We start from the raw sequence: 26,821 nt of genomic DNA, 5'->3' as shown, positions 1-26,821 counted from the left end.
AATCGCCCGATGAAAGTAATTTGACATGTGGGTTCAGGTAAACCTTCTTAAGCTGAAGGTAGCTAGCCAAGGGGCCAAGATGGATCTTCTAGCTTGAACGACTGCACCCCAAGGGCTTAAATGCAAACATCTTACAGATCTCTACATACATGTACCTGGCATTGTGTAAACAATCCTGAGCGCAGAAGGGAGTTTATAGTGGGAAAGACAGCGATGAACAAAATGAAAGACAAGACCAACCATGATGATTTTTGAGGCATGAAGGCAACAGAAACATAAAAGCAGGCTTTATTTCGAAGTAGCACATAATGGACCGGGCCTTACAGGTCTCCGGCTCACTTATGAAAAGCAAAGTTGCAATGGAAATGAGAATGAAAGTAGACAATCTGCCTTGAATAGCCTAGCGTATGTGTTCACAATATCCAAGTAATTCAAACTGAAGTCACTGTTGTAAAAGAATTACATGTATGTCATGAATGTATGTCATACATGTATGTCATGCACAATCTCTGACCATGAAAACCAATTGCAGTTTCACGTATTTTAAACTTTAAGAAAAGAAAAAGCACTCTTGATATGGTCAATTTATGCAAAGACAGCAAAGAACAGACATGTGTGTGCTTTTTTCCTCCTCTTCGCCATGCAGGGACCTCTTTCCTACTCTCACCCAACTGTTTCAGGACCCGCTACTCCAGATTCTTAAATGTGGCCATCCGTAGAAGGAACCAAAGCATCGACATATGTTTTACAGTAGAATACCACTGCTTGAATGTTTCTTTATTGATTTGTAGAGTGTACTTGGTACTAGACGTGTGTTTGTGTGGGGGTATGTGAGGTTTTTCTAACTGGCTACCCACATCGCTTGCTGCACCTTGTACATTGTAGACACACAACACATCGCCTTTTAATCACATTCTATTCAACACAGGAAAAAGGAGGGGCTTATTGGTGCCACAACCAGAAAAGTAAAAACTCCCTGTTGCATGCGCTACTTGTGGCCATTTCCCCCTTAGGAAGACCCCTTACTTGACCGCAACTAGTATGTCAACAACACACAACACATTTCAAGACAGGTTAAACCTGTGAACAGCATTTCTCTGAAGTCAAATCAGATCCCCCTGGATTGTTCCCTTCAGGAAGCTGCTAAAAAAATGGGTTTCTCACATTTATTGCAGGACAGCTCATTTCAAGTGCAAATGCAGACCTCAACATTCCCTTCCCAAAAGAACAGAAGATAACCTCACTTGGCTTCCAATAGCGAGCCAGGCATTGCTAAGGGCAAGAGTGCAATGCTCTGCAAGGCAACATGTATTGCTCATCCATCCTTACTTCTTATGTGATTCTGACGAGATTTCAGGCATGTCGATCTAAATGACCATTCAAATCCAGTCGAGCTTACAGAATGACACGCATCTGCAAAAGGTTCTCCATTGAAATTCTTTACACGTTCAAGTATCTCTCTTCATATTCTACGTGGGTGCACAGAGCACATGACTGGACTTTAATATCCACTTCTCTCATCACCAGGGAGAATTCACTGGAAATACTCCATGACTGCTACCGTTCGGCTATTCCCCATGGATTCTCCTCATGATGCTCACAGCCAGGTGGCGGCAGATCAGGGGTTCTCCCCACACATGCAATGATCCTCAGGAAAGAGGCCGTGACAATCACCACAATCGTGCTCCTGGCTGATGCACCTGGCTCCTGGTTCAGTGCACCGTGCCCCACCCCACACACCACTCCAAAAGGACTAATTGTGAGAGTTAATGAAGGCTTACAATTTGTTGTTTCAGTGGTTTGCAGCAGGTATGTGGTGGCATACGAGGTGCCTGGAAATAGCAAGGGAAATACCAAGGGGATCTGGCGATTACATTCAGGGTAGAATCGTAAGCCATCTGTAGTGGGCAGACCCACATGCCATTTTCTAGGATGTTAGCATAAGTGTGGCAATAACACACGCATAACTTCAACTCCACAGAGCCCTATGCATTGGCGTGTCCAGGAAGTGGCCTGGCGTGGCACGTGCTACCCCAGGAATCTGATTGGCCACCCCATTATCCTAAACTATGATCATCATGTGTGTGTGCGCTCGTCCTTCATGCCACACCTGCATAAATCAGTGCCCCACTTGGGCCACCCCAGTCAAAAGAGTCTGGACACGCCACTGCCCCTGTGTTGCCATTTTTCATTGTATTGTGAACATGTAACTTTTTGCTTCGGTACATATTTCAATCATGTTTCATGGAGTGATCGTGTGATACAAATAAGTCTTTATTCCTTCATTGCTTCACTGAAACACTGTAACAGCACAGGCGGCAAGAGATATGCAGTGTGCTCGCCCCACGGACCCCCACACTGCATAGTAGGCAAATTCTTCAGTACAGTGATAGTGTTTGCAACATCTTGGCGGTGTTTGAATGATGGTCATCATTCTGTGCTTACTCTCAATTGGGTGCAAAAAGGTACAACGTCCTTTCATCGTGGGGTGTTTTTTCGCGGGGTTTTTTACAGTGAATTTTCTAACAAAGAAACTCATCAAATATTTTTTGGTGGGGTTAGAAAATTATATATATGGGATGTGGGTGTTTGATGAACACCAGAAGGTAATGTGAGTTTGGGGGGAGTTTGGGGGACAGACCCCCCCCAAAAATAAATGAAAAAAAATTCGATGGTTTTTTTCGTAAAAAAATTTGCGGTAAAAAAAATTTGAAAAAACATCCCACGATGAAATGACATGGTACCAGAAGAAATATCTTGCAGACATTCCTAAGCAGGGATCTCTGGGGATTGATTTGTCACAGGTGCACCACTTTGATGAAACGCGCATACCAAGTCGCTAAAAGAAAGTGAGGCCTGGGACAGCTAGACAAACCAGAGGGAAAGTGAGGCCTGGGACAGCTCGACAAACCAGAGGGAAAGTGAGGCCTGGGACAGCTAGACAAACCAGAGGGAAAGTGAGGCCTGGGATAGCTCGACAAACCAGAGGGAAAGTGAGGCCTGGGACAGCTAGACATACCAGAGGGAAAGTGAGGCCTGGGACAGCTCGACAAACCAGAGGGAAAGTGAGGCCTTGGACAGCTAGACAAACCAGAGGGAAAGTGAGGCCTGGGACAGCTCGACAAACCAGAGGGAAAGTGAGGCCTGGGACAGCTAGACATACCAGAGGGAAAGTGAGGCCTGGGACAGCTCGACAAACCAGAGGGAACTACAATGTGAGGAGCATTTGCAAGAAACAGGCAGGGTCATGTTCAGAGGAACATAGGAGGATCCACCGTTTATTAAAGAAGCCAATTGATGCAGACAGTTGGGTAATGCAGAACTCATGTATCGGGGTACACATTAAGAGCACTTCAAGTACCCGAGGCAGGCGTTAACAGGCAAAGCTTACCACCTGAGAAGTTTCTACAGGACCTTTCTCCGTCTGATGGACACTTTGTAAGAAAATAAATATATATATATTTATCGAGATATATATTTTAATGAAGACTATATAAGTTATTCTTGTCACTCATCACAGATTGTAAAACTCCTCTTTTTTTTTGCTGAAGTCTCATCTCTTCTCGGCCAACTTGTCCCCTTCTTAGAATGAAGTCTGTAGTCGGGCCATATGAGCAATACAAGCCCGGCTCATTCTGGACTCTGAAGTGGTGAGAAAAGCATACGGGATGCAAAGAATGTACGTTACACCATACACCCAGAAACGAGACACAGGCGTGTGGGTGTTTACATCCAGACAGACGCGGGCACCTGTGTGATACACACTGCACATCCGGAGGGCGGACATCAGCCACACGTGTAACACACTTGACATCCAGATAAAGAGACACACCCGCACATGTGTGGCAAACTCAACATATTCAGAGAGTGGTAGGGGGGAGAAGGGGAACATGCAACCACACGTGATCCACAGTGAATCCTGCAGGGGACTAACAGTGGCACGTGGGGTGCACTGTACACCCGGAGAGAGAGAACCACACGAGTTATTCCCCCGATAGATGAACAGCCACGTGTGTGAGACATTGTACAGTATTGCACACCTACACAATCACATGTCATCTACTGTACATCAGGAGTACGATAGCGTCTACTACCTCTTGTGATCATCAGTACAGTCTGCCCGTAGGCCACTCCTACTTCCATCTCTATCTCTTTATAGCTGTGGTCCATAGTTGCCTGCTAACATGTGTGTGTGTGTTTTTTATTAATGAAATGACTCACACGTTAAACCCTATGCAGCACCTAAGCCTTACCCCAAAGAAAATAAATCATCATAAAATATGTTTATATAAATAAGAATGACTATAATTTGTATGTTGCAATTCTTGATGAGTGATGTAAAGCTAGCTTGAAACACACACATTTGTATTTTAATCAATTAAGTGGCATTTTTTAAAAAAAATGAATTATATTGAGAGCGTGTTCTGGTTCTTCAGTAGAGCATGGCCGGCAAGAAGACCGGGGCGTTTTAGCAATGAGAGCGTGTGTAGCCAGTCTTAGAAAAAGGTGCCGCGCATGAGCAGGGTGCGCCGGCCAAAATGGCCGACGTAGTGCACTTTTAGAAAAAACAGGGTGTTGTCATTTGGTGCAATAGAAATGTCTCGTTGCAAAAGTATTTCACTTGCCAGAGATATGGTCCTAGTCAAATGCCTTATTAAAATGTGTGACACTTGTCCATCTCCACTTGGGACACAATGCCTAGACATTTTGGGGAGGGCCCAAGTCAAAGCCCACCTCAATCCCATCAGTTTGCTAAATAACCCTTACTTTACTCAATACAATGTAAGACTCTCCAGTGGACCTCTTTCGAAGCGCCACAAACCGATCGTGTAACAACATGTAGTGACTGTAATGAACTTGCCCAGTGCTTGCAGGATGTTAGAGGACATAAGATGGCGAAACATCACTGCTTAGGCACAGAAAGCATTGATGTGTACCTTTTGTAATGTACCTAAAATTCCATACTCCAAACACACAGAATATGTTGAATTACAGGATTTCAGTTTTCCCAGGCAAATTTGGGAGAATTTCTTCATGCGCCAACCTTTAAAAAAAAAGAGAATTATTAGAAATCCTGTGTGTGTGTTTTCAATTAAAATGAGAAAGTGTTCACATTTCATACTTCTTAAATAAACTAATAATGAGGCCTGATTATGTTAATGAGCATTCAGGTTTTCTTGTTTCTTTGTTTTAAATGAAGTCGGCTGTAGCAGTCGAAAGCCTTATCTGTTATTAATATTGTACATTGTCAAAAAATGCACCAAAGATACGGAGGAGAACTGAAAGAAGAAGCGCGCCCAAAATACGCTGATGTGGCTTTATTTTGGTGACTGGTTCCGTTGGGGCTTGTAAATACTTTTGCTTTGTTTGTTTCTTCTATAAAAAATGTATTTTGCCCTCCTTAAAGCCTGGTAGTTCTTCCCGCCAGTGAAATGTGGCATCTGACGGACCGTTGTTATTTCCGGCGTGAGGAGACTTTGAGGCCTAGAGTCCATTGAGGTAACAGAGGAGCGACCTCGCTGTGACCTCAGAAGCCTTTGATGTAGCAGTAAGCCTCGAGCGTGGAAAACATGATGTAGAGGAGCCACAGGCCCACAAAGAGCAAAGTCGTGGCGAGCCGGCAGCCCCGCGGACCGCCGAGCTCCCCACCATAACGAGGTCTCCTCCTGTATAGCAGGACGGCGATGCAGACGAAAGCAAATATGGTGAAGAGAGTGACGGAGAAGGCCAGCGTGCCGGCGGAAACGTGGAACTCTTCTCCCTTGTAGGCCCAGTAGATCGCCGCCACCGACCAGGCAAGTCCGATGCCCAGGAAGACGTTGACAGCATTGCTACCCGTTACGTTGCCAATTGAAGCATCTGCGTAAACATCCTGAGTTGCAGCCACTTTGCTGGCAAATGTATCTATGGAGCGAGACAAAAAAAGATATAAATCAACACACTGATGCCAAAAGCTGGAACTTTCATGTGGGTCTGTGAATTTATTCTTCTCTGTCATGCATTGACGAGAGCAATTCAGAAGGTTTTCATTTTATATTTCATGTTCTTTTTCCTTGTGAGACATGTCATGTGCAGTGACAAAACTTGAGTTAAGACAGAGTTAAGATGATCAGATTCATCGCAACAACAAAAAAGACATTAGTGAGAAGGGAACAGAACCTTAACTAAAAGCCTCCCCCACCCACCAAATTGTCACCCATGATGTCATTTGGGTATTACCCAAATTGTTCGTTTACAATTGTTCGAATGAACAATTGACCGAATTTAAAGGGTCACAATTGACCTTTTCACAATTGACCGAATCTCTCTCTATATATATATATATAGGGGTGTTGGGGTTTTGGGGGGTTTGGCATTGGGTGGGGGGTTGTGGGGGGTTTCCCCCACATATATGGTACAATTGACCTTCACAATTCGGTCAATTGTGAAAAGGTCAATTGTCATTCGAACAGTTGTAAAACAAACAATTCGTATACAACCGTCATTTGTGGTCCCTGCTCTGATCACATGATGTGCTCATTAACCCTTTAAGTTCACTGCCCTTAGTGTGTGTCTGTGCATGTGTGTGGGCTCGCACGCACACACGCACGTGCGCACATGCACACACACGGCTCTGAAGTGAAAGGGTTAATGAGCACACGAGGTCACAGCAGGGACCAACAATGAGGTGAAGTGACTAATTTCCTAATTTCCACAGCAAAGCATTGAAGTCCCAGAAGTGAAAGGGTTAGCCAAACATTGGGATGTCTGCACAATCACAAAGATTTTCGCATCCCTAGATGGTACTACCTGGTGTTCATTGGGTTGTCACTAGATTCTGGCGTGATTTTGTAGCAACAGCAAGGCCCACTGTGCTGCAGATGCTAGCCACGCTGGTTAGCATCTGCAACAGCCTCCATCACCTGTGATGCTATCAATGCTGACATCTGTGCTCTTGTGTGTGTGTAATGGGCGGAGGGTACACGCATCTCTTGCATGGCATGCTCTGCCAAACAGGGGTGCTGCAATGAAGAGGAGGACTGGAGGGGCAATGACGGCTTGTGGCAAGCTTAGGGGTTCCTGGAGGAAGACTGGCTGAGTCAGAGTAGGACTGAAAGGAAAAGCACCACAACTCAAAGAGTCGGTGGCCAACAGCAAGAGAGCAAAGGAACCCAGCAAGCTGGCCAGGGAGAGGGTAGACTCTGCTACAGCCTACATAGTTTAAGAGAGGGTATGAAGGCACATCTGAATGAGGCAAGTCAGAGATACCACCTACTAGAAGCGGGCACAAAATGGGAAGAGGACCCGATCACATGATCAGAATAAGGGGGTCATTTTCGAAATCTTCGGAGCATACAAATAAAACATACAAGCAAACCGTAAACTCCTTAGGCTCTGCTTTTACCCTCCAGTTTTTTTTTAATGCTATTTGGAGGTGGAGTGGGGGCATTCATACTTTACCTTCCAATAGCACCATGGCTTTCTACCAACATGCATGTTCATGCTGGTGGTAAACCAATGGATGGCATCTACCTGACTTTATGACCTGGTACAAGCAGGCGGATTCCATACAAATCCATCGGAAATACTACCTGCCCAGTGCAATTTGAGGCAGCATCTACACGGTTTCTAAAATGGATTAGAAAAGTGAAGAGGAAAGGCAATTTCACTTGTGGTTTACTCTTTGCATTTCCAATAGGCTTTGGAAATGACCAAAATTGCAGTGAGTGGACCTTTCCAGTTAAACACAAATGGACATGGTCTCCCCCAGTGCAATTACAGTATTATGACCCCAAAGTATTGATGAAAAATCCAAGGAACGAGAAGTCATTCTATCAGAGGGACTAAGAAGTCGGTATCGGCAGAAATGATCGAATACAAAAACACCTAATGAGAAATTACCGAATTTTTTTGGTCGAACTCGTTAGGGATTTGTGTTAATTTTGATTAAAAATAGATGGGGGTGTGGGATAAGGTGATAAGTTAAGGTAGGGGGGAGTGGAGGGTACGCGGGTAGCCCCCCCCCACATTATTAAAAAATAATTGATGAAAATAAATTCAGTAATTTCTCAGTAGGTCATTTCTTTTCGATCATTTCACGGTAATCCTTCTGAGTCTAGCTGGAAGAGAAAAGGGCAGCAGGAGCTGTGACAACATGATTACTGCTCTGCAGGAGTACAGGGACGAGTAGTGGCTAACTGCCTACTCAGCCTCACACTACTACTAAACCAGCGGGGATCCCAATCATAAAAGTGAAACAGGCACAGCACATCAGGTATACCTCATTTGCCTCCTTTGGTAGAGCGCCAGCCAATGGAAGGCTATGATCTTCAGGAGGGGTGTGAGCTGATAATAGGAGCAAACTAAACAGATTCATTACAATGTTTTCAAAATAAAAATAAATACAAATATAAACTTGTATTCAAACAATTAAATTCAATCAACTGGTTAGAAACCACTAGAAAAATCTGCCCCTGCAAATGAAACACATAAAATGCAGACTTTTGTGAAAGGGCCCTTTGGGTAGACGAGCAGAGTGTTCAGGCAATACATTGGGCCTCATTCCGAGCATGGCGGTAAGGGATAGCGGCCACCGCTAACGAGAGCGGTGGCGGTAATCCCTTACCGCCATACTCCGAGTTCCCTTCGCGCCATGGTGGTTTTAACACCTGCTTTTAGCAGGTGTTAAAAACCATGGCGCTAAGGGACCTTGATGTAAATTACGCCACCGTAATTTACGGTGGCGTAATTGACGCCTTCCCCACTCCCATTATGCCCTATGGGGCAAGAATGGGAATGGGGAAGGGTAAATGGGGATTGGGGAATTACCGCCCCGCCAACCTTGGAATGGGGCGGTAATTCCGCCATCCACCAAGGCGATGCCGGTCCGGGTACGGCGTCAACCAAGGCGTAAATAGCGCCATTGGTTAGCGCCGTACTCGGAATGAGGCCCATTGGCAACAATGTCCCTGTTCAAATATATGGGCCTCATTACACGGTACGCGGTGGACCAAGGTGCTAATAGCACCTTGGTCCATGCCGGTAAAATACTGGCACCGCCTTGGTGGAAAGGGGAATTACCGCCCTATTCCAAGGTTGGCGGGGCGGTATTTCCCCCTTCCACCATTGCCCTTCCCCATTCCCATTTTTGCCCCATAGGGCATAATGGGAATGGAGAAGGTGCTAATTACGGTACCGCAAATTTGCGGTGCCGTAATTAGCACCAAGGTCCCTTAGCGGGTTGGTTTTTAACGCCTGCTAAAAGCAGGCGTTAAAGTACCAACCCGCTAAGGGACCTCGCAGTAAGGCGGTAAGGGTTAACGGTCAATGGTACCCTTACCGGTGACCGTTAACCCTTACCGCCTTCCGTGTAATGAGGCCCTATGTCTTAGAAGAAAAAGGTAGAGAAGGGGGACTTAAAAGCCACCATGTTTCGATAAAATGGACCAGGGGGACACAGCCTCTTCAAATACCTTATGGTTTTCTCTTCAGGGCTTAACAGCGCTGAGCCAGGCTTTTTGGCATTGAACCGGTAGGCTCAACGCTTCTAGCGCTGGACTGGTGTTGAGTCGGTGTAGGCTTAAGGTAGAATACTCTGGGGATGAAAGTTGATGTCAGGTCGGCAGCGATGGGCGACTCGGTGGCCATGGGTGCAGAGTCTAGCCTTCATCGGTGAGCAGGCTTGGCTGGCTAAACATGGCACCAGGGTACTGCAGCTGCATCGGCTAGAAGCTTGAAGAAGCTGTTGAACAAGCAGCAGTGTCGAGTTGAGACAGCAGAGCCTCATCGGTGAGCGAAACTCAGAGAAGTGGATGTGATTGAGCATCGAGATTGGGGAAATGACTCTGGTGGTTCCTGTGTAGCGGCATAGATGGCTTTGAAGGTGCTTAAACTGTTGCCAATGAGTCTCAGATATGCGGAGAGAGACAGGGATCACTTCCTTGGATTTGTGGTTTCTGAGAGACATGGTCGTGGGCTTTAGGAGCAAGGTAAGTCCTTCCGTTTTGGACTATTGCTCCAGAAAGATGGCTGGAACCTATAGGGGTGCCATCACCTCCAGTAAATGGTCCTGGTTCCAGTGCCACAGCTAGTAGGGAAGCCTTGGTCCACAAAAGTTCTCCCCCACTGTTTCCTGGGGATGGTTAGTGGACAAAGCTGAACTCTACCTTGGATGACTTCTACCTTTGCCTTCCTGACAGAGAACTTTGGGATAGACTGTATTCCCGACAGAGGTCCAGATACATTGTTGTTTTTCTTCTGAGAGGGAGAGGATTTCTTCTCCTTATAAAAGCAAAATATCAAAAGGGATTGGCCCAAAAAAAAGCCTGATGTAAGGCGTCCAATCCAGGCTGTTGGAACAAATGCCCCTTGCCTTGTGACATCACATGACAGAAACACAGTTTCCAAGAAAGCTACCCTTTTTGTTGCACTTCTAGTTAGAGACCAAACGTGACACAAAGAGAGGTGGTACCATCTTTTTGAACATATATAAAGAATGGTAATGGTCAGTCGAATAATACACTATTAAATTTATTCACATAAACATATATATAAAACAGGCAAAGAAATCTTGGTTGTGAAGCACAAGAGAGGAAATTAAAAATGTAAACAACATAAACCCTATTGTTCCTTACACAATTTCGTGTTAATCGTCTCAAACACTTTTACTTTCAACAGGCAAAGGTGATGTTAGTAACCAATGAGTGACTTTTCGCAATTTCGCTTTTAGCAACACAAAAGCCCTCAAATAAACAGTGTCGGCAGTAAAATATGTTTCTGGCCTTGTTAATATACTATCAACTTTAGTGGATGAATCAAATTTTGGTGATAGTTCGAGGCTGTCTTCAGGACAACTGACCCCTCTGGAGTCAGCGTATGAGGATTTTCAGGTTTGTGAGTACTAGGCACACCTATCTAAAAATAAATAAATAGGAGACTTTAACAACTGACCACATAATACACATCTATTTTGATCCAATCTTTGTCCAATATGTTCAACCAACACTTCTATTTCCAGGTGCACAACCTTTCATTTAATTAAGTAATTTGTTAATTCTATTGTGAACCATTTCTTTCGTATTGTCTTACTCTGTAGATATAGGGAACTCTCCTTTAAAAGACCCTTATTACCAATAATCTACCAGAGAGTTAGAGGCCATTTTGTTTGTTTAATATGCAGGGACATTCAGCTATTTCCTTTAATGTGCACAGTAGAGCAGATGGCATTGCCATTGTGCTCTTAGATTACTCATTTCTATTTAGTACCATCTAGTTGGATCATTCTGACACTAGCCCATATGTGTCCAAAACTGTTTAGACATTGTTGCACAATATTTATACCTTGTTCGAGAAATATTAGATGTCGTCAAGGAGATGTTCGGACTTTCACAAATGTTAGTCTCTTTCTAACTTCATGAGTTATTGTACGTTCAGCCCTGTGTAAACACCCATAGTCCGGCCGGTGTTTGTAATTATTTTCATTGATAGAGAAAAAATATGTCCAATTACGCATCTGTATAATCAAGCAGGATGCGTTAAACAACTAATCTTTTTCTTACAGAGGAAAGCAGTAAACACTTGTTGTGGAGTCACTGCCCTTCTGCCCTCACGGGCCGTCTTCATGAAAGTGACGCTATTGGCACGTCTAGATGGACGTCCGTCTCGTTCGGCAGCTTTATATAATGCACATCACAGACCTGTGGAATGACCATTATTCATGATCGTTTTTGTTCACAGGACCAAATAAAAATAAAAATAAATAGGGGGCTGAGCAAAGCACCTGTCTGCGCAAGCAGGGAGACCTTCTGATTTTATCTCGTCTCCAACGCGTTGACCAGCGACAGTCAAAACCTTTCTGCACTCGCAAGCGTCTTGACGAAAATGACGCTGTGAAAGCAAATACATAGCCAGTTCATTAAATGGCATTGTAAAAGAGCGTATAACTAGGGAAAGATTATCTTTCAACCGGGGACGAACCACTTACTTAGCGTTCTTCATCCCGTTGACAGGAACCTTTTTGCAGCTGCTCCTTGTGTCAACAATGTTTGCACTGTGACGGTAATGATCACCTGATATTTACCAATACGTGCTGGGGCCTGTTTACGTACATAACGGGCTGTGCAAGTAATTGACGCCATATTGGATGTCCTAATGCCTAGTGTAGTCAAGGCGTATATTGTGTCAATGATGACTTATATTTTTTTGTATTTATCCTGACAATATCGGGAAAAAAAGGAAAAGGGTGTGCATATAAAATAAGCAACGCAACAGATTATTGTTCAATGTTGATTAACAACTTAGTCTGTTGGATGCATGTATAGCCAAACAGATCAATGCAAAAAGAGGAAATAATTCCTCGAAATGTTATGTCCAATACCCAATGTGCTCCCTTTCTATCATGGAGAGCGGAATACATATTGCCACGTATATATTTGCAAAAGAGAGACGGTGCTCTATCAAACTGTCTCTGAAAGATTAATACAGGACCGGATCAACACCATGACTGCTCATGAATATTTGCGATACACCACGCTTTTCAACGCTGACCAATGGCCCACATCTGCCAGCCCCTATATTAGGGATACAGCTCAGGATTTCTAGGATAGTAACATTTATTTGTGTATAAACAGATTCCATTCAATGTACAGGTTAAGCCCATGATTAATGGAATTAAGTGAAGAAATCCACTTTTGTTCGAGCTTCTGTAAACTCCGGTCACGATCACCACCTCTTGGGTGTGGGGCAAGTGTCTGCGAGATGCACCAGAAAATGTCTTCATGTGTATGCTGTGCTTTTTTTAAATGTTCAACAAGTGTTTTATAAGCTATACCATTTTTAACACATGAGCGATGTTCGCCAATCCTCTGGCGGACTGGCCTTTTTGTTTTCCCAATGCAGCAAAGGCCACACGGGCATTTGATACAGTAAATCGCCCATTTCGTGGCTCAATTGGTGAACGATTTTAGTTGCCATTTTCTTCCATTGAGATCATTTTCTTTCAGATTGCTGGCGAGATTGCAGACCGAACAATACCCACACTTGAAATGTCTTATCACGGGTGGGAGATGCCAGAGAGTATTGTATATCTGAGTGTTGGGCTTAGATTGTGGATATGTATGGACTAGCTTGTCTCTGAGGTTGAGCATACGTTTACATGCAAAACGTGGGGGAACAATCTTAAAACTCTGTTTTAATCATGTTCCAATACTTAAGTATCGATTTTCTTAGATCATTCCTTATTGGCAAAAAAAGAAATATGCATCTTGCACGTTTCGTCAAGACGCTTGCGAGTGCAGAAAGGTTTTGACTGTCGCTGATCACCGCGTTGGAGACGAGATAAAATCAGAAGGTCTCCCTGCTTGCGCAGACAGGCGCGTTGCTCAGCCCCCTATTTATTTTTATTTTTGTTTGGTCCTGTGAACAAAAGCGATCATGAATAATGGTCTGACTGTGGGGTCGTTCCACAGGTCTGTGACGTGCATTGTATAACGCTGCGGAACGAGCCAGACGTCCATCTAGACGTGCCGATAGCATCACTTTCACAAAGACGCCCATGAGGTAGAAGGGCAGTGGCTCCACAACTAATGGCCACTGCTTTCCTCTGTAAGAAAAAGATTTGTTGTTTAACGCATCCTGATTGATTATACAGGTGCGTAATTGGACATATTTTTTCTCTATCAATGCAAATAATTACAAACACCGGCCGGACTATGGGCGTTTACACAGGGCTGAACGTACAATAACTCATGAAGTTAGAAGAGACTAACATTTGTGAAAGTCCGAACATTTCCTTGACGGCATCTAATATTTCTCGAACAAGGTATAAATATTGTGCAACAATGTCTAAACAGTTTTGGACACATATGGGCTAGTTTCAGAATGATCCAACTAGATGGTACTAAATAGAAATGAGTAATCTAAGAGCACAATGGCAATGCCATCTGCTCTACTGTGCACATTAAAGGAAATAGCTGAATGTCCCTGCATGTTAGACAAACAAAATGGCCTCTATCTCTCTGGTAGATTATTGGTAATAAGGTTCTTTTAAAGGGGAGTTCCCTATACCTACAGAGTAAGACAATACGAAAGAAATGGTTCACAATAGAATTAACAAATTATTTAATTAAACGAAAGGTTGTGCACTTGAAAATAGAAGTTTTAGTTGAACATATTGGACAAAGATTGGATCAAAACAGATCTGTATTATGTGGTCAGTCGTTAAAGTCTCCTATTTATTTGTTTTTAGATACGTGTGCCTAGTACTCACAAACCCGAGAATCCTCATACGCTGATTCCAGCGAGGGGTCAGTTGTCCTGAAGACAGCCTTGAACTACCACCAAAATTTGATTAATCCACTAAAGTTGATAGTATATTAACAGGGCCAGAAACATATTTTACTGTGAACACAGTTTATTTGAGGGCTTTTGTGTTGCTAAAAGCGAAATCACAAAAAGTCACTCATTGGTTACTAACATCACCTTGGCCTGTTAAAAGTAAAAGTGATTGAGAACTTTTGTGTGTACACTTCTGACATCACATTCAGAGCGTCTTGACTGCTGGAAATGGTGGTCAGGAATGGTTAAAGAGCACCAATAGAAATCAAGATGGCGGAACCCTTCTTTGAGCACACCTCTCCTTCTTGGCTACTATTTTCCATACCTGCTGACTTCAAAGGGACTCCAGCGATCCACAGTCCTAGTTTTGAGAGTAACTTTGTTATGTCAGTGCTGCTTTCGATGCACTAGGTCTCAGGAGACTTCCTGGGGGATTCTCCGGCACCATGGGAGGAAGGTGTTGGCTTTCCCCTGGGGGAATCAAAGAGACAGCATCCTGCCCATTGTTTCACACTAGCTCAAGTGAGACCAGACACCAATAAACATCAGTACTGTAATAGACGGGCCCTTCTAACAGAGCTGACACTAGTGTGATATCAAAGTGCTTTAGCTGTATAATTGTGTGCTCATAGTAGACTGTGCGGTTACCAGACATTTGGTCGAAAAAAATTGGTCGACCAGACAAATGGTCGAACCAATTTGGTCGAAAACCAAATGGTCGAATTTTTTTTATTTTTTATTTTAACCCTTTTTTTATTTTTTTGGGAGGGCCCCCCCCGAACCCCCTTTTTTTCTCTAAAAACCCATTTTTTTACAAAACGAAAACCCAAAAAATAAATATATAAATAAAAAAAAATTCAACCATTTGGTTTTCGACCAAATTGCGTCGACCAAATGTCATTCGACCAGTTTTCAGTCGACCAAATGACTGGACACCGACTGCGCACCTTCTTCCAACAACACAACCTGGATGAGGAAACTGATAGAGATGACACCGGTCTGCACCAACCTTCGACCTTTACCCCAACTGATGGCCAGATTCCACACGATCTCCTCACATTCGAGAGATGCGTACTGGAGGACCTAGATCGTCTTAAAACTGGTACTTTAAGAACGAAACATAATCTTGGTACAGCAGAGAGACAGGCTTTGATATCACTACAGAGCAACAAAAAGATCGTCATTAAACCCTCTGACAAAGGAGGAGGCTTGGTGATAATGAGCAACACCCAATATCAAGATATGGTGTTGCAACTTCTCAATGATAGAGACAGTTACAGGATCCTTCGCAAAGACCCTACGAAGGACCTCTGTCAGGAAATAAGCAATGCAGTCGCTTTTGCACAAGAACGAGACTGGATCTCTGACAAGGAGGCAGCTTTCCTGACCAAACCCTCAGGGAGAACACCATGCTTTTATGCCCTACCGAAGATACATAAGGATCCCCGTAATCCACCTGGCCGCCCGATTGTATCTGGTTGTGGCTCAATTCTGGAGCCCCTGTGCAAGTTTGTAGATCATTTCCTTCAACCCATCAGTACACAAACACATACGTATTTGAAAGACACTACGCATACCATCTCTGTATTTGAGGGCCTCACATTTGACCCGCAGGGTCAATTTCTGGCCACAATGGACATTAAGTCTTTGTACACAAATATCCCCCAAACGGATGCAATCGAGTGTGCCTGTGAATGGATGTCTGCCGACCCCACTACCCACAAGACTCCGATCAATTTTGTCCTAGAATTAATGGAGATCGCTCTTTACAAAAACTTTTTTACTTTTGATGGCACAATATATCTCCAGACTAAAGGCACGGCCATGGGTGCGGCATTCGCACCAAGCCTGGCGATATTGTATATGGCCAAATTTGAAAATGACCACATCTTCTCTAACCAGAATCAATGGCAGGCGCAAATTACCAAGTGGCATCGCTATATAGACGATGTGATATTTATTTGGACTGGCACTGCGCTTGACCTGATGGCTTTCTGGACATGGCTTAATACCCGCAATAGGGACATTCAATTTACCATTGAGAATTTACCAATTTACCATTGAGAATAACAACTCAGAGATTAATTTTCTGGACCTTACGATCAGACACAAGGAGAGTACATTACTATGTGACCTTTTCCGGAAACCTATGGACAGGAACACCCTCCTTCACTACACCAGCAACCATCCAGCACACACAAGAGACAATTTACCTTATGGGCAATTCCTCCATATCCGGAGGAACTGTACCTCGATTGTAGACTACAAACGTCACTCGGAAGACCTCGCTGCCCGTCTGCGAGCTAGAGGCTACCCCAAGAAACAACTGGCACAGGCCATGAAACGAGCCCGGTACACTAATCGGGACACTCTTATTCATCCAATACGAGAAGACCAGTCAATCGAGACCCGTATAACTTGCACGGTCACGTTTGGTGCACACACGGCACAATTGAAACAAATCATTAAGAAACATTGGCATATAGCACGCCTGAACCTGCCGGATGAACAACTTCTGAGGTTCGCTTTCAAACGTGCTAAAAATATTAAAGAGCACCTGGTGCATTCCCTCTACCAACCGGATACTAAATGCGGCAGTTCCCGCACACTTCGACCCCTACAAGGTCATCACCCTTGCGGCAGCTGTGTCGCGTGTAAATTTACAAAGAAAATAAAGTCCTTCTCCATTGGTACACGACAATGGACTCTAAAAGATTTGTCCAATTGCAAAAGTTCAAATGTGATCTATTGCATTGAGTGTCCATGCAGCCTTAGATACATCGGCCAAACAACCAGGGCTGTCAACATGCGGATCTCAGAACACCGCTCCAAAATTAGATGTAAGAACTTGACAGCCCTCCTGGTGGAGCACTACCTGATGATGAACCACACCCCCAATGATATTTTGTGGTGGGTGGTGGAAAAAGTGACAGGCGGGGCGGACACACAACATAGCCTGCTCAAAAAAGAATCCAGATGGATCCACCGCTTGGACACATACCACCATGGCCTGAATGAGATTTTTCAGCCATGTATCTAAACACAAAACTCCATGATTAGCCTGTTGTATGCCACCTGACCATGCCTCCTCCTAGGCATTTCAACACACAACCCCCACCTACACCCGGTGGTCCTACAGCAACATATGTGCACCTGTGACCCTTCTTGGGCCTCCCCAGCACTTATGGATATGCATGTGAGTATTTTTCTCACAACTCCTTCCCACAGCGCGGGGAATATGATACCGCTACCCTGGCCTTCCCGTGTCCCCCCCCCTTCTTTTTCTGCCCCAACCCCCCCCCCGTTCACCCCCTCCCCATTTTACCTCCCCCTTTCCCCTCCCACTCCTACCCCCCACTCCTACCCCCCAGAGCTCCCCACCTGATTCTCACCTGCACACACTTTGTGGGATGAGTCCCGACTGCTCCATTAGCAGCCCTGCAGTGGCACACTCTACATGTCGCTGCCAGTTCCCATGGTTACAAGCAGTAACACAACCGGGAATGCGCGGGTTCACCCATGCCTGCGAGGGATTGGCCAGAGCGACGGAGCCCATGGTTACAAGCAGTAACACTACTGAGAATGCGCGCGTCCACCCGTGCCTGCAAGGGATTGGCCAGAGCGACGGAGCCTCAGGCCACGCGCACGCACGGTTGCCACAGACGCCGCATTTTCCCTATAACGGCAACTAGCACCCGCGCTTTCACTTTCACTGTTCACCCGCGGCTGCTTTCTTTCCAGCCAGACGGGGAGTGTAACCGCACGCGACTGGACCTTTGTGAGCCGATACGCGAGGTAAGCTTTCTGTTAGCAATTACAGAATGCCTGCTCGTCTACTTACACACACTGGGTGTGCAATTTGATGTACCCCTAGATCATCACTACTTTCTCTCTGCACTCACGGCCACGAGGGTTTCCTTCATCAACACACTAGGGGCTCAAGAGGGAGGCCTCTACTCCCTCCCTCTCCCAGCTGTGCACGATGTCACCAACGGCACTAACCTTTATAGCTAGTCACCACCCAAGTGCATGCCAGCAGACATCACCCCGTACTCCGCTCTAAGGTCCCACATATGGATCACGCATGCATCACATATGCCTTACCTCCAATGACCAGGTATGTGGCACCCTACCTCACCTTGGGCTGCTCTTTCTTTTCCATTGCCTAGGGTTCCCCCGAGGACCACTCGCAGCGACCACACCTGTCGCTGATGAAGAATCTCTGCGCCACCATCCCCTTCCCACCAACCACCAAGTGAACTTTCACTTGTCCACCTGAAGGTACCGCTGTTTTGCATTTTTTCTCTTCCCTGCATTGACATTTGTTCACAAGCCAATGCAGCCAGTAGTGAGTTTCATCCAACACCCATAGTAACTCCATATCTTCATTTTTGTCCCCTGTGCAGCACAACGCTTTATCCAACAACTACTGCCCTGGGTCAACTCATTTTACAACAGGACCTACTCAAGTATCTTCCCTTGCCCAGCCCCATTTTTTGCCCTCGGGTGATTCGGATACCGAGGTTTTGGGACTACAGCACCTGCAGGTAAGCCGCCGCCTTGCTGTATGAGAGACCACATTTTCTGTAATATATGCCAAATGATCATTGGCATCTTTGTAAAATTTCTCACTTAAGCTATCTATACCCACTGCAGGGTCGCCCCTACGGAGCCCTGATGAAGGCGGACGCTACATTAATGCACTTCCGCCGAAACGTGTCCACCCGGGAACTGCTACATTCATCTGTTCCCGTCTGAATCAGACCCTGTTTATTCAGTCTCTGTCACGTTGCCCACCAAGATATCTTATTCTCCATAGGACCCTGGAAACACAATATGCTGGAAAGTAATATCCGATTAATCAACTTTCCATTTACTAGGTTACCCATAAAGGAATTTCTAACCTTGTTTTTTTCACAAAGGACCTGTGTGTCCACTTCAATTGGTTTACAAGTATTGCAAGAAAATAGAAAATAAACTTCTGCTTAAGACTGATCTGTATATTGACAATACAGTACTCCTTGTTCACCTTGTTGTAAATACTGTAATTTTGTTTTTTGTTATGAATTTTTATTGATGGTATTATATGTTGTCTTAACCTGTCATTTACGTATGTTGCACATTTTTCAACATTTGTTCTCAACTTTTATGTATTAAATACTTGTCTGTACAACTAGCAAATAAACCTTTTGCTTTCTACTCTCTGGTTTGCTTTAGCTTAGTGAGAAGGCAATACACCTTTGACCTTAGGTTTGGATCTATCATTCAAAAGACCAACCTATATATAAATCTGTGGGCAGGACCACCCTCCTGCACCTGTGAAGTTCTATAGCCTTGAGCTTGTCCACTAGGAAGGGTACCCCCCCTCTTTTTCACATAGTAGTCACCATGCCACGACCAGGCATAGTTTACATTGAAATATTTCCATGCCTCCAGACTGACTAAGGCACACAATTATTAAGGTTGGAAAGAGAGGTGCAGAAGATTAAAAAGCCTCCTCTGCATGCAGAAACTTTGTGTTACAGCAGCTGTCAGGAATGCACTTTTGACATTTGAACGTGCCCGGTAGCACTGCAGGGCTGGGGCTAGTGTGTCTGCAAGTCATGTCAAAAAAGGAAGATGTTTGCACTATCATTTTTGCACAGAGCCTTTGTGAAAGGGGGTGTCTGATTATTAGACCTCCCTTTCAGCAATGGAATTACCAGCATCATTGTATTTAATTCAAATAAAAAAAGTGAGTTTTATTTACACCCTCATAGATGGCAATCCGTTACAGTAATCACATGCTGAGCTGAACCTGAATAAATACAAGCAGGTTCTAGAATGAAGTTGGACAAAGCTATTAACTAGGGTATTCCAAAGTCAGACGATGTCTTCTGAGGAAGAACCTCAAAAAGAAGTCAGCAAAGAATGTGGAATGTTGTGCCCTAATACATTCCTAATTATCGCCTTCTAGTTGAACCACTGACCTTACATTTTGAACCCCATCCAAGTCTGGTTTACTAGATTCAGAATAAGGACACTAATCCTGTCTGTATGATTGCACGTCGCCATTTTGTTGTAGCTACACATTTGCCAAACCGGTGACCCAACCAACATTGATTCAGGCTCTTCCACCAGTTCGAATGCAACCTCTGCAAACAACACCAGTTGAGGTGTATTCTTTAAAATGCCTTCCATCACAGTCCTTTTAGGGGAAGGAGGACCTCTTGTATCTAGCGACTACCCAGATGAGGTAGTCAGTCGGTGGATAGCTTCATTCCCCTTGCCTCCATTTTCCGAACATTGTCTGTTCCTGGGTCTAAAATGAAGGGCTTAAGATGTGGCCATGCAGATAGACATTAAGGCTGGTATACCCGCCTCTCTGAATCCATTGCTTTTGAATTGGACGATTGATGCCTTTACTGTATCAGAAACAGTGATTGGCACAGGCCGAGAACGTAGCACCCAAGATGAGGTAATGCAGTTAGACATTGATGCTAGAATTTTAGCTACTTTGATTTATGGTTCTTAAAGTGGATGAGTGACGCACCGCTGCATGACAAGCAAACGCCTGGAGCCCCACATCGTCCTCCAATGGATCCATCGCACGAATCTACTTTCGATCCCCTAGACCTTCCTGACAGTGTCCCCTTGATGCCTTGGTGTAAGACCTTTCTTGTACTTCTCCCCTCTGATTCCTGTAATCTTGCACCAAACTCCCTCTTGTACGGGACTAGGAGTCAGTAGAGTTGGAGGGTGGACATTTCATTGTACTCGAACATTCTATGTTGTGATTGCCAGGGCTGTAATGTCTCCCGCCCTAAAGAAAGCTCAGTCTCAGCAATAGAACACCAATCAGAATTATCTTGCCATGCGCAGTCCTAGAATCCCTGGCCTGCGAGCAGACACAGCTATGCTAAAGTTGTTATCAAATATTTCCTTGTGAGGAATACTACTAGTGCACCTGTTGTGGCTGAAAGTATTTACACTTAATCCCACCCCTTGTTAACACACCAACATGTTTCTTAATGGGTCCATGTGATCATTGTTTTATTAAAATGTATTTTTGAATGTAAGGGCCTCATTATGAGTCCGGCGGTAGTCGTGCCGGTAAAAACTGCACGGCTACTGCTGGCGTCATTTTTCTTCCGACGCCCAGAAATGGGGACTTACCAGAGCATTACAGCCCCGGCGGTCCCGGTAATTGCCCATTGCCGGGGTGCTAGAAAATATTACTCCCCATTCCCATTCGAGTCCCACTGGACTCAATGGGAATGGGGAGAACGGATGCACCGGCACCATTTTTGAATGGTGCCGGTGCATCCGTCAATGTCTGCGAGCGGGTGCCTTTCCACCCGCCAGGTCAGACCTGGCGGGCGGAAAGACACCCGCCTGCAGACTTAGTAGTTTTCCGGTCCGGAAACAACGCTACCGGTAAGCTTACTGGCAACATCGTTTCCCGACTGGCAACCTCATAATGACCAATGTTTGTTTCTGAATAATTATGTATTTTATTAATTGCTTTTGCAATGTTTTCATAATAATTACTTTTGGATTTCATTTTGATTCTCACTCATTTTTAATTTCTATCCTTTTTTAAGTACTTTTCTGCTGCTTGGCATTCCTTTATTTGTTGTTGTTTTAAGTTGGTGGTGAGACCCCCCTGAACTTCACGGCTTTCCCCCTCACTCTTTCAAAACGTACTCATGATTCAATGAAAGGAGACATTTCTGAGGAAGATGTTTTTAAAAAAATATTTTAGCAAAATATTTCCTGAGAGCGATTATTAGAAAACACCTTTCACATGTGAAGGTCACAACCCACGCATGAGCTTCGACCTTTAGTGGTTGCAGTGCTTTGGTGGAAAAGGTACCTGCCCCTTAAGCTGTACACGAAAGACAAGCTACCAGAACAGTGCACGTGACCTTGGGAAAGCAAAGGTTTTATAAATAATGTACATCAGAACTGAATGCATTTCCTTAGTGGAGAGACAATGAAGCAGCCACGTGGAGTTCCCTAGAGGGATGTGATAAGAATGAATCTCAGTTGTTTCGTAACCCGAAGAAGCATTTGGACAAGTAGTTCTACACACCTGTATACAAAACAGCCTGAACGCATGCCGTAATCACCTTCCCACCCACCCATCTTCCGTTCCCCCAACACTTGGCAATAGAAGGAAGCCAGATATCAGAGAAAGGTCAATGGGATATCAGAGAAAGGTCAATGGGGGTCATTACGAGGTGGGCAGTAAGGGATTACGGCACCGGTAAGGGCACTGGTGCCAGTAATCCCTTACCGCCCTACTACAAGTTCCCTTAGCGGGTCCCTTCCTTAACGCCTGGTTTAACGAGGCGTTATGGAAGGGACCAGTTAAGGGACTTCAGAGCTAATAACGGGGCGCTATTAGCGGGCCCGTTATTAGCTCCATCCCCATTCCCATTGAGCATTATGGGGGCTCAAATGGGAATGGGGAATGGTTCCCGGAATGGGGATTTACCGGGTCCTCCAAGGTCAGAATGACCCGGTATCTCTGACAGAGTGCGTCCACCCGCCCATCACTTTCAGAAGTCCAAATAGTACATGATTGTTTGACCAAACTAGCAGGCAAGCTTTTTAAAGAAAGGGATGGGGCCCTCAGGGGACTTACGGCCTCACTTGCAGGTGTTTATTAAAGCTATATGCACAGCACGCAGCACACAGTTCCAAATTGTTTTTTTTTAAATGATCCCAGGATCTAAAATGATCATAGTTAATACAGGTAAGTATTTTCCTTTTTAAATCCCTGTTGTGGAAAAAGTCAAACGCTATACATAGCTAAGATGTATAATTATAATGTTTAAGAAAAGATATGCTGTATGGGTAAGATGACGTTGACAGCACATAAGACATCGGTTATATATTTGAATATGCAGGCCCTGCTCCTTGCTTACTTTCAAATATATGTAACGGCCACGCAGACTGCCAACCCCCAGTAGTGAAACAGGACACACAAATATATTACAAATGGAAAACCCTACAATAGAAATTAATGTTTTATTGAGCAATGTACTCTTAGGATAGAGCTCGCTAATTGCAGGATTCACTTTTTTGATTGTTTGACAATATATTTCTTTTTTTTGTTTTTTTGTTTCGTGGATCTATCACATGATTCTTTTCATTGTCATAAACAGTAACAAAAAACCCCTATAAAATAAAGCAGATATATGTGGAAGAAAGACTTGTCTTCATCTGTAATTTGATGGTTATGCTGGCCTTATGCATTTCACAAAAACTGCAACCTGATATCAGCACTCACCTGGAACGGAAGTGCCAAATGCAACAAACACAACAGCAGTCACCGAATCTTTAAGGCCTATCGTACAGCCAAAGTGGGATGCAAGGTCTCCTATGATGGCGGTGAGGATGCCGATGATCATAATGGACACGACAAAGCAAGCCCATCCATTCCAGTACTCCGTAGGGGGGACGCAGGCAAAGAGCACCTTCCAGAAGACCGTCAAGAAGTGCATGACATAGTCGAAGCAAGATGGCAGCCGTTCTTCTCCCGATTCATCCTCATCTTCGTCTCCTGATGCAAGAAAAATGACAGAGAAGGGAGCAGTAGTCAGAAACTGAACAGAATCCTATGCACCCAAGAGCATTGGAAAGGAAAACGCAGAACATTATACATGACAAGCGGATCTCTGGAAAATAGATTCAGGCGGAATCCTGTACTGTATCGTGATTTACATTTCGAAAAGACGGAAGGCATTTTGACCAAAGAAATTGAATACAATGCACTACATTTTTGGGTCAAAATGTTTTGAAGGTTCCACTTGAAATACAATTGTTAAAACCTTCTTTACCTTTGGGTGAAAGACCTACAGGAAGGACATGTCTAAATAACAATAAAAGGACTATTGTGTAAAAGACATACAATTAGTATGGACACATTTTTGCAACTGTTATTCATAGCTACATTTGTAGTCTGCAAGTGCACAACTTTTTTGCATCCTGCATTGGAAAAGTTCAAACTCACAGTACCGATAGATCCTCCACCCCAAGAACTCATACAAATATTCCTAAAATGAAATACACTGTTAAGACAAATATCAAGTATTACTGCGGAGGGTTCTATAAAAGTTTGCCATTGGCTTTGGAGGTACAAGACTTGATTCTTAGTTCCTGTTAGAGATTTTTTATGCACAGGCCAGTCTGAGGGAGACCATAGCTCATAATTCTGCCTCCTTGTGGTTTGTAGGACTACCGCCCATTAATCCTTCCTGGATCCATTATTTCAATGCATGACACTGCAAAGGTCACCCTTAACTCACACTTCACCACTACTTCAAAACAGTTCATTAAAACATCTATGCCATTAATGATCTGCAACCTGAGACTCTGCAGACGTTTCATACTAGAACTCTCATGATCCCTCACAATTGACTATGCTGTGTAGGGCTGATGGGACCTGTAGTCCAAAACATTAGGAGAGCAGAATGTTGCAGACTCCTGCTTAGGTAAAGTGAATCTTGTGAAGCAGTGGAGTGGTGTGAGTTAAGTTGTCTCTGTAGTATGATGAACGTTGTATTAGGGAATTAGTTAATTTGTGCTAAGTATTGGTTTCGTCACAGTGGAATCCCGACAGTTTGTAGAATTTACATTTTGCCAACTGTGCACTGAGTGTTTGTTCCCTAATGTTGGCATTCGCAACATTTGTAAACTTAACCTGTTACAGTTAGTTACTTAATTCATAGTAAAACAACATGAAAACTCTTTGGTTAATTCCCGCCTTTTCTTTTGAGTGTTTAACGTCTGCGTTTGTGTCTGTATGACTGGATATGTCCAGGTATTGATGATTGGCATTTGTGTGGACATCTCCCTATCTATATCAGTTTATTTATTCATTTGCATTTTTATAGCGCTCACACAGCCCAGGGGCATCGAGGCACTGCTGTGGTTGTCTTAGTAGCATATTTATAGTGTGGTTAAATACCCAGAGGTTTCTAAGCACGGACCCGGGGATCGAACCTGTGTTGTTTCGTGTCATCTTGCTTCCAAGGCGAGCACGTTGCCACTGAGCTATCCTCCCGGGACAATGTCTGGAGGTATTGGGTGGGTGTCTCACATGTACCCATGTCACCACATGCAATCGCCATCTGTTTCAATGCTCGTAAGGTTGGACATGCCAATCAATGTTGACGTATAAACAATGCGGCCAAATGAACAAGTACAAACTAAGTCTGTCACATCCCAAATGGAACCTTAACTCACACTACACCCATGCTCCTCAAGACCCATTTTAAGTACAGCATAGATGTAAAGCTCCTGATGCATACATTATATGCCAGGCACTGAGTCTTCATATTATGGAATTGACTATTTTCTTTATTTTGACAGTAGCAAGAAAAAGTCACTTCAGATACTCCAAAATTATATTTTCTGGAACTACCCGTCCCACAATTCCATAATTTCCGGACCCCAGATACAGGGGTGGCTATTTTGCTATAGTCCTATATAAGGTGTCTCCTCTTTGAGTCAGTCTTCTTTTCCTTCTGCTGTTGCTACTATAGTGATCAATATTTGCTTTTCTTTTTATCTTCAAGATAAATCAATGTATTTTTTCTAGGTTTGCGTTAAATGGTGTATTTGAACACTTCATCTCATTGTAATCGGTTCAAGGTGCAAGTTCTGGACATAGACCACACAGCTCCAGCTCTCCCTTCTCCAGCGTGGCATACAGAGAGCGCGAGAGAGAGGGAGATAAAGAGTGTGAGAGAGAGAGAAAGAGCGAGAGAGAGAAAAAGAGAAAGAGAGAGAGTGAGAGAAAGAGCACGAGATAAAGAGAAAAAGAAAGAAAGAGCAAGAGAGAGAAAGAGTGAAAGTGAGAAAGAAAGACAGAAAGAAAGACAGAGAAAAAGACAGAGAGAGAAAAACAGAGAACGAGAAAGAGTGAAAGAGAGATGGAGAGAAAGCGAGAGAGAAGGCGAGAGAGAGAATGTTATTGAGAGAGAAACAGAGAGAGAGAGAAAGAGGGAGAGGTGTAGAGAGAGAGAGAGAGAGAGAGAGAGAGAGAGAGAGAGAGTTCTGAATTTTGGGCATAAGTTGCACGTGTATAGGAGCGAACAATAATTACTATGGGCTTACCGGTGAAGTAGACTCTAGTTCAAACAGACATGTATTTCACATTCAAATCATTACTTACATTTGCATGATGAAACAATCCTTTTAGACCTCTCAAACTATGCAGGGTAGTTTACAAGCCTAAACTGAAGCTAGCCTTCCTATTGGAGAGTGGGGCCCAATGGGTATCCAATCGGCTGGAGGAAGGCGGATTCAATGGCAACAGAGATAGAGGTAGAGCTCATTAACGTCAGCAGCTACATCTGACTCATGGGGGCAGAAGAGGAAACTTGACCTTCTCAGGAGAATTTTGAAGAGGAGGGAGCAGAGGCATTGCTAGGGAGAGCTGGGGGTTGGGGGGGCGGGGGTTATAGCCCGGGTCTTTTGGTTGTAGCTCTTGATAGAATCGTAGGGGCTACAACCA

At 44.2% G+C, this 26,821-nt stretch overlaps 1 protein-coding gene across 4 annotated transcripts in view; it reads right to left on the bottom strand.

Moving 5' to 3' along the window:
• Positions 1–245: 245 nt before the first annotated feature.
• The window catches only part of SLC8A3 (solute carrier family 8 member A3), a 640,255-nt gene continuing 613,679 nt past the window's right edge, over positions 246–26,821 (bottom strand). For all 4 annotated transcript variants that reach the window (XM_069638871.1, XM_069638873.1, XM_069638874.1 and 1 more), the window contains 2 exons: positions 23,591–23,863; positions 246–5,904 (listed from right to left, as the gene is read on the bottom strand). In XM_069638871.1, the coding sequence (XP_069494972.1) occupies positions 5,528–5,904; positions 23,591–23,863 (650 nt within the window). In that variant the 3' untranslated portion in view covers positions 246–5,527. The remainder of the gene's footprint in view (positions 5,905–23,590; positions 23,864–26,821) is intronic.

The sequence above is a fragment of the Ambystoma mexicanum genome, chromosome 14 (assembly GCF_040938575.1).
Source record: "Ambystoma mexicanum isolate Mex_15411 chromosome 14, UKY_AmexF1_1, whole genome shotgun sequence".
NCBI lineage: Eukaryota > Metazoa > Chordata > Amphibia > Caudata > Ambystomatidae > Ambystoma > Ambystoma mexicanum.
Note: the sequence above shows the minus strand (reverse complement) of the source record. Positions and strands in the feature narration are given on the sequence as shown.